Source organism: Girardinichthys multiradiatus, chromosome 2 (genome assembly GCF_021462225.1).
Source record: "Girardinichthys multiradiatus isolate DD_20200921_A chromosome 2, DD_fGirMul_XY1, whole genome shotgun sequence".
In the NCBI taxonomy this organism is placed as follows: Eukaryota; Metazoa; Chordata; class Actinopteri; order Cyprinodontiformes; family Goodeidae; genus Girardinichthys; species Girardinichthys multiradiatus.
The window spans coordinates 28,063,633-28,076,843 of record NC_061795.1 but is presented as its reverse complement, the minus strand read 5'-3'; the positions used below and the strand labels follow the sequence as shown (position 1 = coordinate 28,076,843).

The window sequence follows — 13,211 nt, the reverse complement described above, 5'->3', positions numbered from 1 at the left end:
GTTTGCTTTCAGTACCAGAAGAAAGGACATTCCACTTCAAGGTCACGATGCAGTTAAATGGAAGATGGTCTGTTCTGATGCTAATGATTGGTATTTCAAGTATTTTTATAACTCTTGTGTTCATTTGGGAAAAGGTGCAGCAAAGACAATGTAAGGCTAATTTGAGGAATTGTGTTAATAATGCTCATCAGCTGATTTGAAGAGAGATCCATCACTTTTCTGACTACTATGATCATACTGATAATGTCTGGTGGCAACTGATGCATCAAACCGTGAGGAAGATAAGAAAGGACAGTTGCTATGTTTGTTGTTTGATTCCACATGCTATTAATGATCGACCATTTTTGGTACCAGTTCCTATTGATACTGCTTATACTCTAGCTACTTTCTTTCCAGATAACCGGTTGGTGGAGGTCATTTTTCCTTGGGTGAGGAATTATGCTGTACAGACAAGCAGAAATGTTAGTAAATTTTCTAGTGAGACTAATTTAACGTGTGCGTCTACAGGAACTCTTTATAGATTTCGGGGTAATAGAAATCCAATTAAAGATCCAGATATTTGTATTGCTCAGGAGGAAAGCACACCTTATTTCCTTGGAAAGACGGTGGGTTGTAAAACTATTATACCAGTTTCATGTGCCTTGATCCACAGTAATACATCTGGACCTTGTCCTGTCAGGACTGATCCGTATACTATTTCAGAATCTTTGGCTCCAGATCCTTTTGTGTTAACTCTTAATCTTACAGCCTTACCGAATGGAAGTCAATTGTATGGCATGGCAGGTAAATTAACCAGGGTTCTTGTTACTTTTCCTAGTAGAGATGGGTTCTCGTGTCCTAAGAACATGGTTTGGATGTGTGGAAATAGATCATATCTGTATCTGCCTGCTACTTGGTCTGGAGTATGTTATCTAGCTCACTTACTACATACGGTCACAACTTATACTTCAATCAGCCTAAGCTATTAGAACGATGAGTTTGCAAACTAGAATGGCTTTGGATTATCTGTTAGCTGAGAGGGGTGATGGTTTTGAAGAATTTTCCTTTAGTTGTGATTATCTTGTAATCAGAAGAAAGGAATGTGATGGAAATTCTTGCAGTAAGCATTCCACAGTGTATGACCTTTGGTTTACCTCACTCCAGTGAACATCTGTGTTAGAGGAGGAAGCTGTAAAAGCCATTATCAGAAGTTTAATGGTTAAGGGCATTTGTTAGGGTGATGCCTCTTGGAGAGTAGATGGTTGTTCCTAGGTAACCTAGTCACCTCTGAACCCGGGAAGGGTCTGGGGTCGTAAAACACAGACTCTTTGAAGTTGAGATAACACTGTCATGTTCTGGTATAAATACTGTGTGTAAATGTTGATCGGGGCTCTGTTTCACTGACTAACCTCAGTGTCAGGGTCTTCAAACGCTGAATGCCTTTGAATAAAACTTATAAGACAAAGTCCGGATTTTCTCTTGTTATGAGTCAACTTCTACCCACTTTGATAAGAAAATTCCACAACAGTCTTGACACAGACAATGACCAAGAACCACTAGTACTCAGTCATGATTAATAGTCTATTGCAGCATTTAATGGCAAACTGAAAAGGCAACGCAATCATTTGAATCAGTTGTGAGTTGAGACGCCTCTAAACACGAAGGGCCGTGGGTCCTAAGGACCATGATTAAGAACCACTGATCTAAACCATTTCACTGTAGCTCTAGCTGTAAAATTAGGGTTATTGTTGAAAATCTGCCCCAGTTTCAAGCATTTTGCAGTCTCTATCAGCTTTTCTTCAAGGATTTTCCTGTATTTACCTCCATCCATCTCGCCATGAACCCTGTCCCTACTAAATAAAAAACTACTGCTTAAATATTACCTCCACAATGGCAGATTGTATGTTCAGAAAGATGTGCTATTTTTGTTTTTGTCAACACGAATGGCATTTTGCATATTGGCAAAAACTTTCAATTTTATTCCAATCTTCCCAGACCACATTCTTCCACGTTTGCTGTGTCTCCTACACTGACTTTCTTTCAACAATGGCTGGCCTCATGTGACTCTTCCAAGACCAGATTTGTGTAATGAACAACAGTTTGTTCACTAACAAACATCTGAGGGCTTCAAAGAACCACTTAATCTATACTGAGATCAATTCACACACAGGTGGATTTACTATTTAATTGAATTCTGAATGCATTTGGTTGCATTGGTTTTTATTTTGAGTAAAAGGTGTTGAACACACATTTATTCCACACCTTCCAGAATAAAAAAAAATAAAATCATGAATTATTATCTTTACACTTCACAATTATGCACCACTTTGTGTTGGTCTATATTTTGAATCCCATTAAAATGTAGGTTTATGGTTGTAAAATAAATAAATGTGTAAAGGTTGTATGAATTGTTTTGAAAGGCTCTGTAAGTTAAGTCAGTTGTGATGGTAGAAAACTATGTTCCAGAAGAAAGTCGGTTTTCCTGCTGATTGCATGTGGGCTTTTGATTGAAAAATCTATTTGTTCAACGATACGGAAAATAAGCATATTGCACCAAATGTCAGACGATGTCTCTAAGACATTACCAACTGCAAACAATACCTAATTTTATAGGAACCAAATATACCTAGAGGAAGTGCAGACATAATAAAAAGAGACAGTTTCCCAGCTGAGTGTCTCTGAAGATGTGTTGTAAGGCTGTGATTAAAAATAGCCACCTGGGCCTGCAGATTAGAGTTTGCCAACATCCCTGATTATGCTGCTCACAGGTGCTCCCGCGAGATGCAGCAGCTGCCCCTGCATCTCATCTTACCCTCTGACAGCGTGAAGAAGGCGCAGCGACGGGAAGGCCGTACGCACGTCAACAGTGTGCACCAGGATGAGGCGGAGGACCCACTCCACCCTCTCCTCCCCGCCCTTCGCCATGAAGGCCGGGATCCACAGCACACTGCCGCTGAGGTTCTGAAGGCGCTGCAGGAAGCGCTCCTTCCACTCGTCGCTGACCAGATCTTGGAAGGCCCGCTGCACTACAGAGGGGTTCATGGTCACCAGGTTGGTCCGCCGGCCCACGTCCTGAGAATACTCCTCCACTGGGGCCAGGTTACACCTTAAAACAAGGGACACAGAGCTGATTTTTAACAACTATAAAGGGAACCAATCTCAAAAACCTTTCTTTAACTGTTTTTCTTGCAACTAATAAGACAGATTTCTCTCCAATTTGTGTATCGGGGTTTTATTCTGCCCCACCAACAAGAGAATCTTTCAGGAAAATGCCAGAGCTCTAAGCTGGTTATTATCTCGACTGGATAAATGATGTAATTAGTGCTAGTTGCCAGCCACAACTCCGAGACCAGTGTTTTTCTCACCTTGTGATTTTCATGGTGTGTAATCACTGCAACCCAACGTGGCAAAAACTGACTCAAGATAGTCATTTGAGCATAAATATTTCTGTGACTGTGTGCAGCTGATTCTGACAGTGGAAATTCTGAGTGTGGAAAGTGTTACATCACTGCAAGAGACAGCGATAAAACTGCACAGATGACCAGATGAAAGTACAACTAAGTAAATGGAAACCTATAGGCCAACATAATTTTTATTAGTTTCCCATAAGGCTGTTCTATATCTTGGTTTACGAAATGTGTCTCATGATTTCTTGAGGAGTTTTGAGGATGGCATGTTGTCATAAGATGTAGGTCTTTTAAGTAAACATCATTACAACTGTGCAAGATAAATACACAAAACTCTATGTGTGAAGTTAAAAATACAAGGTGATCAGAGTTTTTGGCCCATTTGGAGCCCACAGTCTCATCTGGCAACACAAATGTGGTGGGCTTAGGTGACCAGACGTCCCAAATTGTGCCGCATTTTTCACTCCTGTCTCGTTGTCCCTCAAACAGAGACAGTGTCCCACATTTGACTGGGTCAAATTCTGATAAGTCAAAAAACTATTCGACTGGAGCTTTTCTGAAATGTAAAGAAATCAGAGCTGCAGTCATCTTCAGAGAGCTGCATCAGCTGCCATTCAAAATACGCAGCAGTGTCCCACATCATGACCAACCTGCACGCCACGATGTTGGTAAAATAAAACAGAACAAGAAAATGATTTTCTTGTATAGCTTACATCAGTAGACTATACAGAATATAATGGAAACTATGTCACGGAAAAGATAATTCAGCTACAACAAAGACTGAAACGGTTTATAACAGGTGAGGCCAGCGAAAGATGATTTCTGAGGGATTTTTATGAAGTTTGCCAAAGTTATTTTTCAATTTCACATGGAGGGCAGCACGATGTGAAGCGACAATGTAAGAGTGAGTTGCACAAGAAATGCACAGCTAAAGAAGCCGCCTGCTGATCTATGGACTCCTTTTTACTCAAACTCAAAGATGACTGCCAGAAGGTAACAGCAGCCCAGATTACCAGTGGTAAAAGCTTGTCATTTGTTTTTCAAAGTTGTGCTAATTCATTGTTGTGCACTAACAGGCAAAGCAGAGCTTGATTAATGTAATGTGAGATCTTTGTTAATTGAAATTTATGATGTCATCATAGTGTTGGTAATGTGTCCCACAATGTCCCTCATAAGCATCCTTGTTGTCCTGCATTCGGTTTTTTGATATCACCGTAGGTGGGCTGAGGAATGTTTGCATAGGAAATGTCCTCACAATCCAAACAAATGTGACATCAGGAAAAGGTGTTTTAAGAAGGTTTACAATAGTTCAAATGTCCACAATATAATAAAACCGTTTTTTAATTAAATAATTTAATTAATCTATGATTTGTGGTTATATTCTAAGGCTACTCTTTAGCAATTGTAAACATGTCAACATGTGGGGAAAATCGTACTCGCCGTCTTCCGCTTATCCGGGACGGAGTCGCAGGGGCAGCAGACTCAGCAGAGACACCCAGACGTCCCTCTCCCCAGACACCTCCTCCAGCTCTTCCGGTGGGAACCCAAGGCGTTCCCAGGCCAGCCGAGAGACATAGTCCCTCCAGCGTGTCCTGGGCCGTTCCCTGGGCCTCCTCCTGGTGGGACGTGCCTGGAACACCTCCCGAGGAAGGCGTCCAGGAGGCATCCAGTATAGATACCCAAGCCACCTCGACTCCTCTCGATGTGGAGGAGCAGCGGCTCTACTCCGAGCCCCTCACCCTATCTCTACGGGAGTGCCCGGCCACCCTACAGAGGAAGCTCATTTCAGCCGCTTGTATCCGGGATCTCGTTGTTTTGGTCATGACCCAAAGTTCATGGCCATAGGTGAGGGTAGGAACGTAGACCGACCAAATCGAGAGCTTCGCTTTTCGGCTCAGCTCTCTCTTTACCACAACGGACCGGCACAGTGTCCCCATTACTGCGGCAGCCGCACCGATCCGTCTGTCGATCTCCCGCTCCATTCTTCCTTCACTCGTGAACAAGACCCCAAGAAACTTCAACTCCTCCACTTGAGGCAGGAACTCCCCTCCAACTTGAAGAGGACAGGCCACCCTTTTCCGGTCGAGAACCATGGCCTCGGACTTGGAGGAGCTTATCTTCCTCTCAGCCGCTTCACACTCGGCTGCAAACCTCCCCAGCGCATGCTGTAGGTCTTGTCTAGAGGGGGCCAGCAGGACCATTTGTATCATCTGCAAAAGGAAGAGACGAAATCCTCTGGTCCCCAAACCAGACCCCCTCCGGCCCTTGTCTGCGCCTAGAAATCCTGTCCATAAAAGTTATGAACAGGACCGGTGACAAAGGGCAGCCCTGCCGGAGTCCAACATGCAGCAGGAACAGGTCCGACTTAGTGCCGGCAATGCGGACCAAACTCCTGCTCCGCTTGTACAGAGACCGGATGGCCCCTAATAAAGGGCCCCCGACTCCATACTCCTGGAGCACCCCCCACAGGGCATCACGAGGGACATACTGTAGTCATGACATGCTTTCTCCAGGTCCACAAAACACATGTGGACCGGTTGGGCAAACTCCCATGAACCCTGAAGTACCCTGTAGAGGGTATAGAGCTGGTCCAGTGTTCCACGGCCGGGACGAAAACCACACCGCTCCTCCTGAAGCCGAGGTTCGACTATCGGCCAGACTCTTCTCTCCAATACCCTGGCGTAGGCCTTACCAGGGAGGCTTAGGAGTGTGATCCCCCTGTAGTTGGAACACAACCTCCGGTCCCCCTTCTTATGAAGGGGGACCACCACCCCAGTCTGCCAGTCCAGAGGCACTGTCCCCGACTGCCACGCAATGTTGAAGAGGCGTGTCAACCATGACAGCCTCACAACATCCAGAGATTTGAGGTACTCAGGGCGGATCTCATCCACCCCCTAAGCCATTCCACCGCGGAGCTTTTTTGGCAAAATCCAGTGATTTTAAATAAATTATTTTTTTTAAGATTTTTTGTGGCACTAGTGGGCTTTATTTTTATTGTTTTTCCAAAGTAGGTAGACAGGAAGTGGGTTGGAGAGAGGGGCAAGACATGTAGCGTAGGACTCCAGGGTCGGGACTCAAATCCGGGACGGCTGCATCGAGGACTGAAGCTACCATATATGGGTCTCTACCACTACACCATGCGCCGCGCCCCAGATTAAATGACTTTTAATGTAAAACGTTTGAATAGCCTTGTACTGCTTAAAGCCTATTTTCAGTGTTCCTGTTTAACATTCAACTGAGCATCTTGTTGAATAAGCAATTGCTATGCAAGCGGTGTTGCTGCTTTGTACCTGGTACCTCAAAACACCATCAACCTACTTTGTAAAAACCAAGTGAAGGCAGAGGACTATATTTAGCTGAAACATTATTTTCTCATCTCATGTGTGAGTGCCAAAGTAAATTCCTTGGCTTTTCAAATTGACACATTTCCTGTTAGCTGCCTCAGCCAATCATTACTACAGAGATTTGATATTATTATCATGCAGCTGGAGAGAAACCACGACCCCCCCCCCCCCCCCCCCCCCCCAACATCAGCACACAAAGACAACAGAATCACTTTCTGTGTAAAGAAAATGTGAGCTCAGGATCTAAGGCTGTCAGTCTGCTTACTTCTCTGTTTATGCACTAACATTAAAGTGGGTGATTTATGAGGAGGAGTTTTTCACTACCTCTGCATGTTCTGTTAGATTTCATCAAACTCTGCACAGAATCAGAAACACTTTTTTTTGTATCTGCTGTCGCAGCAAGGCCAAAAACAGGTGTATTTTTCTTCCAGAGGCAGCTGTAGATGGTGATGCATAAATCACACAGAGAGTGATTTCTGTTCTTGCACTCAAACACAAACAGAATGGGCTGAAGGCTTCACAAACAGTGTCCTGTTTGGAAATCAGAGCAGGTGAGATGCAGGTTGGAGCCACAAAGTTTTCTTGAGAAGTTCAGCATACTACTGATGGATGTGGAAGCATTTAAAAAGTCTGTTTTATGCATCTTTGAGCATTTGGGTAAGTACATTAGAGTTTCTGACATTTTGTTTAAGGAAAGAAGAAAATCCATCCACCTGATAACAAAGTCATGCGAGTCGATTTCTGGTCCGCAGCTGCTGTTCAGCAGGATCCCAGAGTTCCCCACAATGGCGCAGCGCCTGTGATACTGATTTTTCATCGGCGAAGCGGTTGGCAACAGACGATAGAGATTCTCTGAGATGTTTGTGGTGCTCTGGCGATCAAACACGTAGTGGATGATGTCTCCTGGCTTCAGTGTACCCTTTAGGATTGAGATGTCTCTTTCTGGGTCGAGGAATCTGAGAATATTCTTCCTGTAATTAGGAGCTCTAGTTTTAAAACACTCATCTTAGCGGACCTTATAGAGGCATCTGTGACGAGTGATGAAATCGTACCTGATGAGGTTGGAGAGGGTCTTGTTAAAGGTCCAGCTGCTTGATGAGTGTTTGGGGGCGGTGTTGTTGCAGCTTGGAGCATGATGATCCATATATTTGGTGATTCTTCTAGTTGCAGTTGGATCTGTGTGTGCTGCAGTCTTTCTAAATTAAAATGAAAAATGAAAACGTTGACCTTTAAAAATCTGATAAATGAATCTGGTTTTTCAGTCCACACTTTGTTGCTGTTTTTTTTCCTGGAAGGCCAAAACTGGTCTTCTAGTTGGACAAAACATCAAATATTGATAAAATGTACTTTTTGTAGTGAAATGTATATCTCTACAACCTCTTCCTTGCTTTGGTTAATAGTAGCAATTTATTGTGCAGAAAGATTAACACAACATTTCTGGCTGTTCCTCTATTACTGTCGGACAAACAGATAGATAGATATTGGGATATGTTTTATTATGCAATAGGCCAATATAAAGAAATAAAGAAATATCTTATTGTATTTTTGTATTCACCAAAATGGAGCAAAATAAGGGACATTCAACATTTAAGCTTAACTATTTGTAATCTTTTTATTTTATGCATTATTGTTTGCTTTTTGTAGCTCAGCATAAAGTCAAGACATTCAGCCTAAACTTTTATTTTTGTTTCCAGACATATATATCTTATTATAGCAGTTATTTAGCTCCATAAGCCACAAACGCTGTAAGAGCATAAAAAATGCAGATAAGATTACAGGAAAACATGTAGTAACAATCTGAATTGCTTGCTTCATACACAACAAAAGTAAGTCTGTTAGTAATTCACACTTGGTTGTAACTGATACTGCATTTAGGTCGGCACTGATAAGAATTGAAAGTGCACCGGACAATACCTGAATGCCAACAAACAAAACCACCTCCACATGTTGGATCACTGACTTTAGCTGAGACTGGAGGATCAGTCATGAACTACCAAATTAAGGCTTTCATTACCTCAGAATAGTGGTCAGGATACTCATTTGTTGTTGGATTCATGAAAAATGTATTCTTTATTATGCAAATGCTGCCCCTACATAACCACTACCGTTTAAAAATGATTAATAAAGATGAATAAATAATTAATTTGTTTAATTTATTTTTTAAATGTTCTACTATTTATTAATAACTGCTTATTGATAGCTTGCATGGCCCTATCGTATTCATTGAGATACTGATTTTAATTCACTGGTGTAACTGAGGTGTGGCTGTGAAATACTGCAGTGTTCATTCAACATTATTCTTCCTGCAGATCTATCTCATTGACAGTGCTGCGTGACACATAGCTGGGTATTTATATCAGCTGCCTTAAAAAGTTATGACACACCCACTGTGAGTGACTCACTGTTGTATTAAGGCTGCAAAGGAATCACACACAGACCATTTGGTTCCCAGCTGTGGGATCTACATGTATGTGGGCAGCTGCAGGCCAATAAATTAGAATATTACTTAAAACTGAATTCAAATCAGAAATATGCATAAGTCACACACATGCCGCGGTATGTCAAGCTATTTATTTCCTTTTATTTCAGTGATTATGGTTTATAGTTAATGAAAACGCCCAATCTGGTTTCTCGGGAAATTAAGATATATCAAACTAGACGAACAAAAAAACAAAAAAAGAATATGTTTAACACAGAAATGTGAGTCAACTGAAAGGTATGTGTGTGGAAACTTCACGCTTGCCCTCAAGCAGCTTGGATGCTGTACTATTTTGCTCTTTCTCCTGACTTGGACCTTAATTTCCAAGTGAACTGAAATTTTAATTTAGTTTGAAAATAGGGCTTTCAACTAGTCAGCAACAGTCCAGGGCTTTTCTCCTTAACCCAGGCAAAATGCTTTATGTCTCTAGTTCAGGAGTGGCTTAACACAAGTAAAGCGATGGTTGTAGACAATGTCCTGGATATGTGAGGTGGCTCTTGAACCTCTAACTTCAACCGCAGCTTGTGCTTCATGAATCTTCCTTAAACTACTAAATTAGCTTTGCTTTACAATCCTCTCATGGCTATGGTTATCCTTATTGCTTGAACAACTTTTACTACCACATTTTTACTTATTATAAATTTGCTTGGATTCAGGACTATGTGAACAGCCAGCTTCCCTAGCAGTGACTTTTTATGGCTTGCTAGAGCTGCACAATCTATCAAAATACAGTTCTTATGGAAATACTAGTGTGTGCAATATTACAACCCCAAAGAACTGCTTGGATTCAATATTTGGTAGGATTTGATATATTAAATGTCATGCATTCATGCTTTGCTTATTGATGATATCTAAGGCTAATTGGACTGACTCTAACTGCCCTTTACACCTGCACTCGCTGTATATTTTTTGTGGCTGAGATATTATGCACAAGGAGAGTGGTGGGAATACTTTATATTGGTAAAGAAAGAAGAGCCAGAAAATGTGAGTTAATCAATAATGTCATGCACTTTTTTACTACACTTTTTCCTTCCACTAAACTGTCCATTAGTATGCTTGAATATAGCCAGCTACTTTGGCAATCACCTCTTTTGACTTAGCCTCCTTGTGTGGGTGTCAGTTTTTTTTTTTAAAGTAATTACTTAAATAAATAAATTTACCAGTATTTTCTAATTGATCAAAATTCTCCTGTATAGGAACTATTTCTTGCATGTATAAAGATAAGATTTCTGACCTGTGAGTTGGGAAGAACTGGTGTACATTGGTCTTTTTTGAGAGTCCAACATTTCTGGGGGGAAAAAAAAAATCAGATTGAATAACAATTCACTCCAGGCAGCTTATATTCACAGCTCTTACAGCCAAGGCCCTGACTGGATTCAGCATCAACTGCTTCAAATGTTAGAGTGAAGGTGAAAAGTACTCTTCAGGGTTTTATTTCACTTTGGGAAACCCACTGTGAGCCCATTTGCTGATGTAATAAGAAGAAATGTGGCCTTAATGGAGTCTTATAAAGGCTGAGGAGAGGTTTCCTTTACACAGTGAAGTGAGCAGGCTTTCTCCAGAGGCACTGAATACATCCTCCATCATGTATTTACAGTTAATATCCTGTATGTGCTTCAGGTTTTATAGCACCAGGCACTTTTGAGAAAAACCATGACCTTGATCACATCTGACAGGTCAGTCTGACAGAAATCATTTTAAATGTGCTGAACTCCCTGATCATTTTACAGTCCTGGTGGCCTTTAAACATGCTGCTATTAAGATGAGTTTATGCAGAATTGGTTCAGGTTCTTCTCCCACAGCGAATCACAGACCAATGTGACCTCATTACAAAAATGAGCCATAGCCGGGTAATTGCATTCAAAACAAGAAATGCTCTTGCTGAAGGGAGTAAATGTGAAAAGCAAACAGATTCGCACAAAAGTAAAATAGATAAATAATTTTTGGTCAAGTGTTGCACACAATTATTGATAAATTATGACCATATTAAGAAAGATGCTCTTGCAGGTCAAATGGAAGTGGAGCAAAAACACAGATGACCTGGAGTGATTCTGCTGCACTGCTCAGCATTTCAGTCTGACAATGAGAAAGAAGAAAATAAGAAACCATTTTATTTGCTTGCATGCAATCCCCGCAATCCCCCCCCTCTGTCACACACACACACACACACACACACACACACACACACACACAGTTTCTCAATTTCACAGCCTCTCTGCACACTCTTATAGTGGAAATGTATCCTGTATCCCGCATGCAGTCTGCTGCAAGACAAATAGCCTAATCCTTGGAGACCAGGGCTGCTGTAGGAGCAGCTGCACACCACTGTTACAAATCTGGAAAGAAAAGCTCAACATTCAACTCCAAACTTCAATCAGTTCACCGTAACCCGTTTTCCCCTTCCAGTACCACTCTCTCCTCTCCTCTCACTGATTCTTCCTCCATGGACAACAGATAGATTAGATCTAACCTGCCGGGCTGGAAACAATAGGCACATACAGAGAGAGGGAGATACACTGATTGGATGAATTACGCTGGGTTACTTACGCGCTTTCTTTTTCCACTTCTGCAATATCATTAATTATCAAGAGCACAACCAGAAGCGTTAGAAAGCCGAATAACAGAGAGCGGAATACAAGCGGCATGGCTGAAAGGAGGTGGGCTGCAGCTGCCGGTCCGGGAGTCCCTCTTCCTGTCTTCCTTCCAGCGAGCTCCGTGTTACATCCACCTCCCTGTAATTCCCATCTGTAAACCCAGGACCCGCTCAGTCATCTTCTCTCTCTCTCTTTGTTCTTATCGGACACTCCCCCGCGTAAGCTGTGGTCCTTCTCTCTCCTCCGTCCCTCCTCTTCTTCCTCGGACGTTGTGCGCTTTTGTCTCCCGACGGGGCGATATGCCGCCGCCGTCTCCTGTTGTCTCTATCCCCCCAGTGAAACTTTGAAAGCGCGCACCTACACAGATCTCCACCGAAGCTGCGAGACCACATGCAGCCTTAAAGGCGCAGAGGGTTTGCAAAAATACAAGCAAACCTCTCCATCCACACCCCCACGTTTTGCAGAAGTGGTCGAAAATATTGAGTTTTCCGACCTGGACTTTTACATTTGAGGTTAAATGTCAAACATTTGAGTAGTGCTGGAAAACTGCAAACTGCGGTATCATAACATTAAATGTTTTATTAGTAAATTTGTATTTGAATTCCCAGAAGTTTAGCTGCCTTTTAAAGGCATGGACGATCTTTTTTCATATTTCATCAGGTTACAACCAGAAAACTAAATGTATTATACCGGAAATTTATGTGACAGACTGACATCAAGTTGTAAATAATGGGGAATAGAGAGGAAAATGATACATCAGTGAGTGTGTGAGTGCATTTGTATTAATTCTCCTATATCATTCGATGCTGTCACAGTTTTTAAATATTATGCCATCAGCTTTGCACATCTTGAGATTGAAAGTTTTTCCCATTCGTCATTGCAAAATAGCTCAGTGTCATTCAGACTGTGTTGAGAGTATCTGTGAGAATGAAATTAAAGTCTTGCCACAAGTTCTCAGGTGGACTTAGATCTAGGCTTTGACTAGGCGATTCAGTCACATGAATGCGTTTTAATCTAAACCATTCTATTGTACCTCTAGCTGTATCACTAAAGTATTTGTCCTGCTGGAAGGCGAACCTCTGCCCCAATCTCCAGTCTTTTTCATTGTCCAACAGATTTTATTACAGGATCTTCATGTATTTAACTCCATCCATCCTCCAATGAACTGTAAACCAACATCCTTGTTCCTGATTAAAAAAAAGCATCCTTACATCATGATGCGTCCACCACCATGTTTTCCTTTCACCTCACAAAAATGCACTACTTTGTGTTCATCTATCACATATCAAATGTGAGGTTTTATTGTGATAAAATGTGAAAACATTAAACGGGTATGAACACTTTTAAAAGACCACAAACTGGTAATGATTATGGTAACCTTTGCATCAACTTCTCAGGGAGATGTTTA

At 41.8% G+C, this 13,211-nt stretch overlaps 1 protein-coding gene across 1 annotated transcript in view; it reads right to left on the bottom strand.

Annotated features, from left to right (window-relative positions):
• Positions 1-13,211, bottom strand: part of st8sia2 (ST8 alpha-N-acetyl-neuraminide alpha-2,8-sialyltransferase 2) — a 26,391-nt gene extending 13,180 nt beyond the window's left edge. The window contains exons 1-5 of the mRNA XM_047389904.1: positions 11,757-13,211; positions 10,444-10,497; positions 7,783-7,926; positions 7,444-7,701; positions 2,792-3,085 (exon numbers count right to left, since the gene is read on the bottom strand). Coding sequence (XP_047245860.1) covers positions 2,792-3,085; positions 7,444-7,701; positions 7,783-7,926; positions 10,444-10,497; positions 11,757-11,854 — 848 coding nt within the window. The 5' untranslated portion in view covers positions 11,855-13,211. The remainder of the gene's footprint in view (positions 1-2,791; positions 3,086-7,443; positions 7,702-7,782; positions 7,927-10,443; positions 10,498-11,756) is intronic.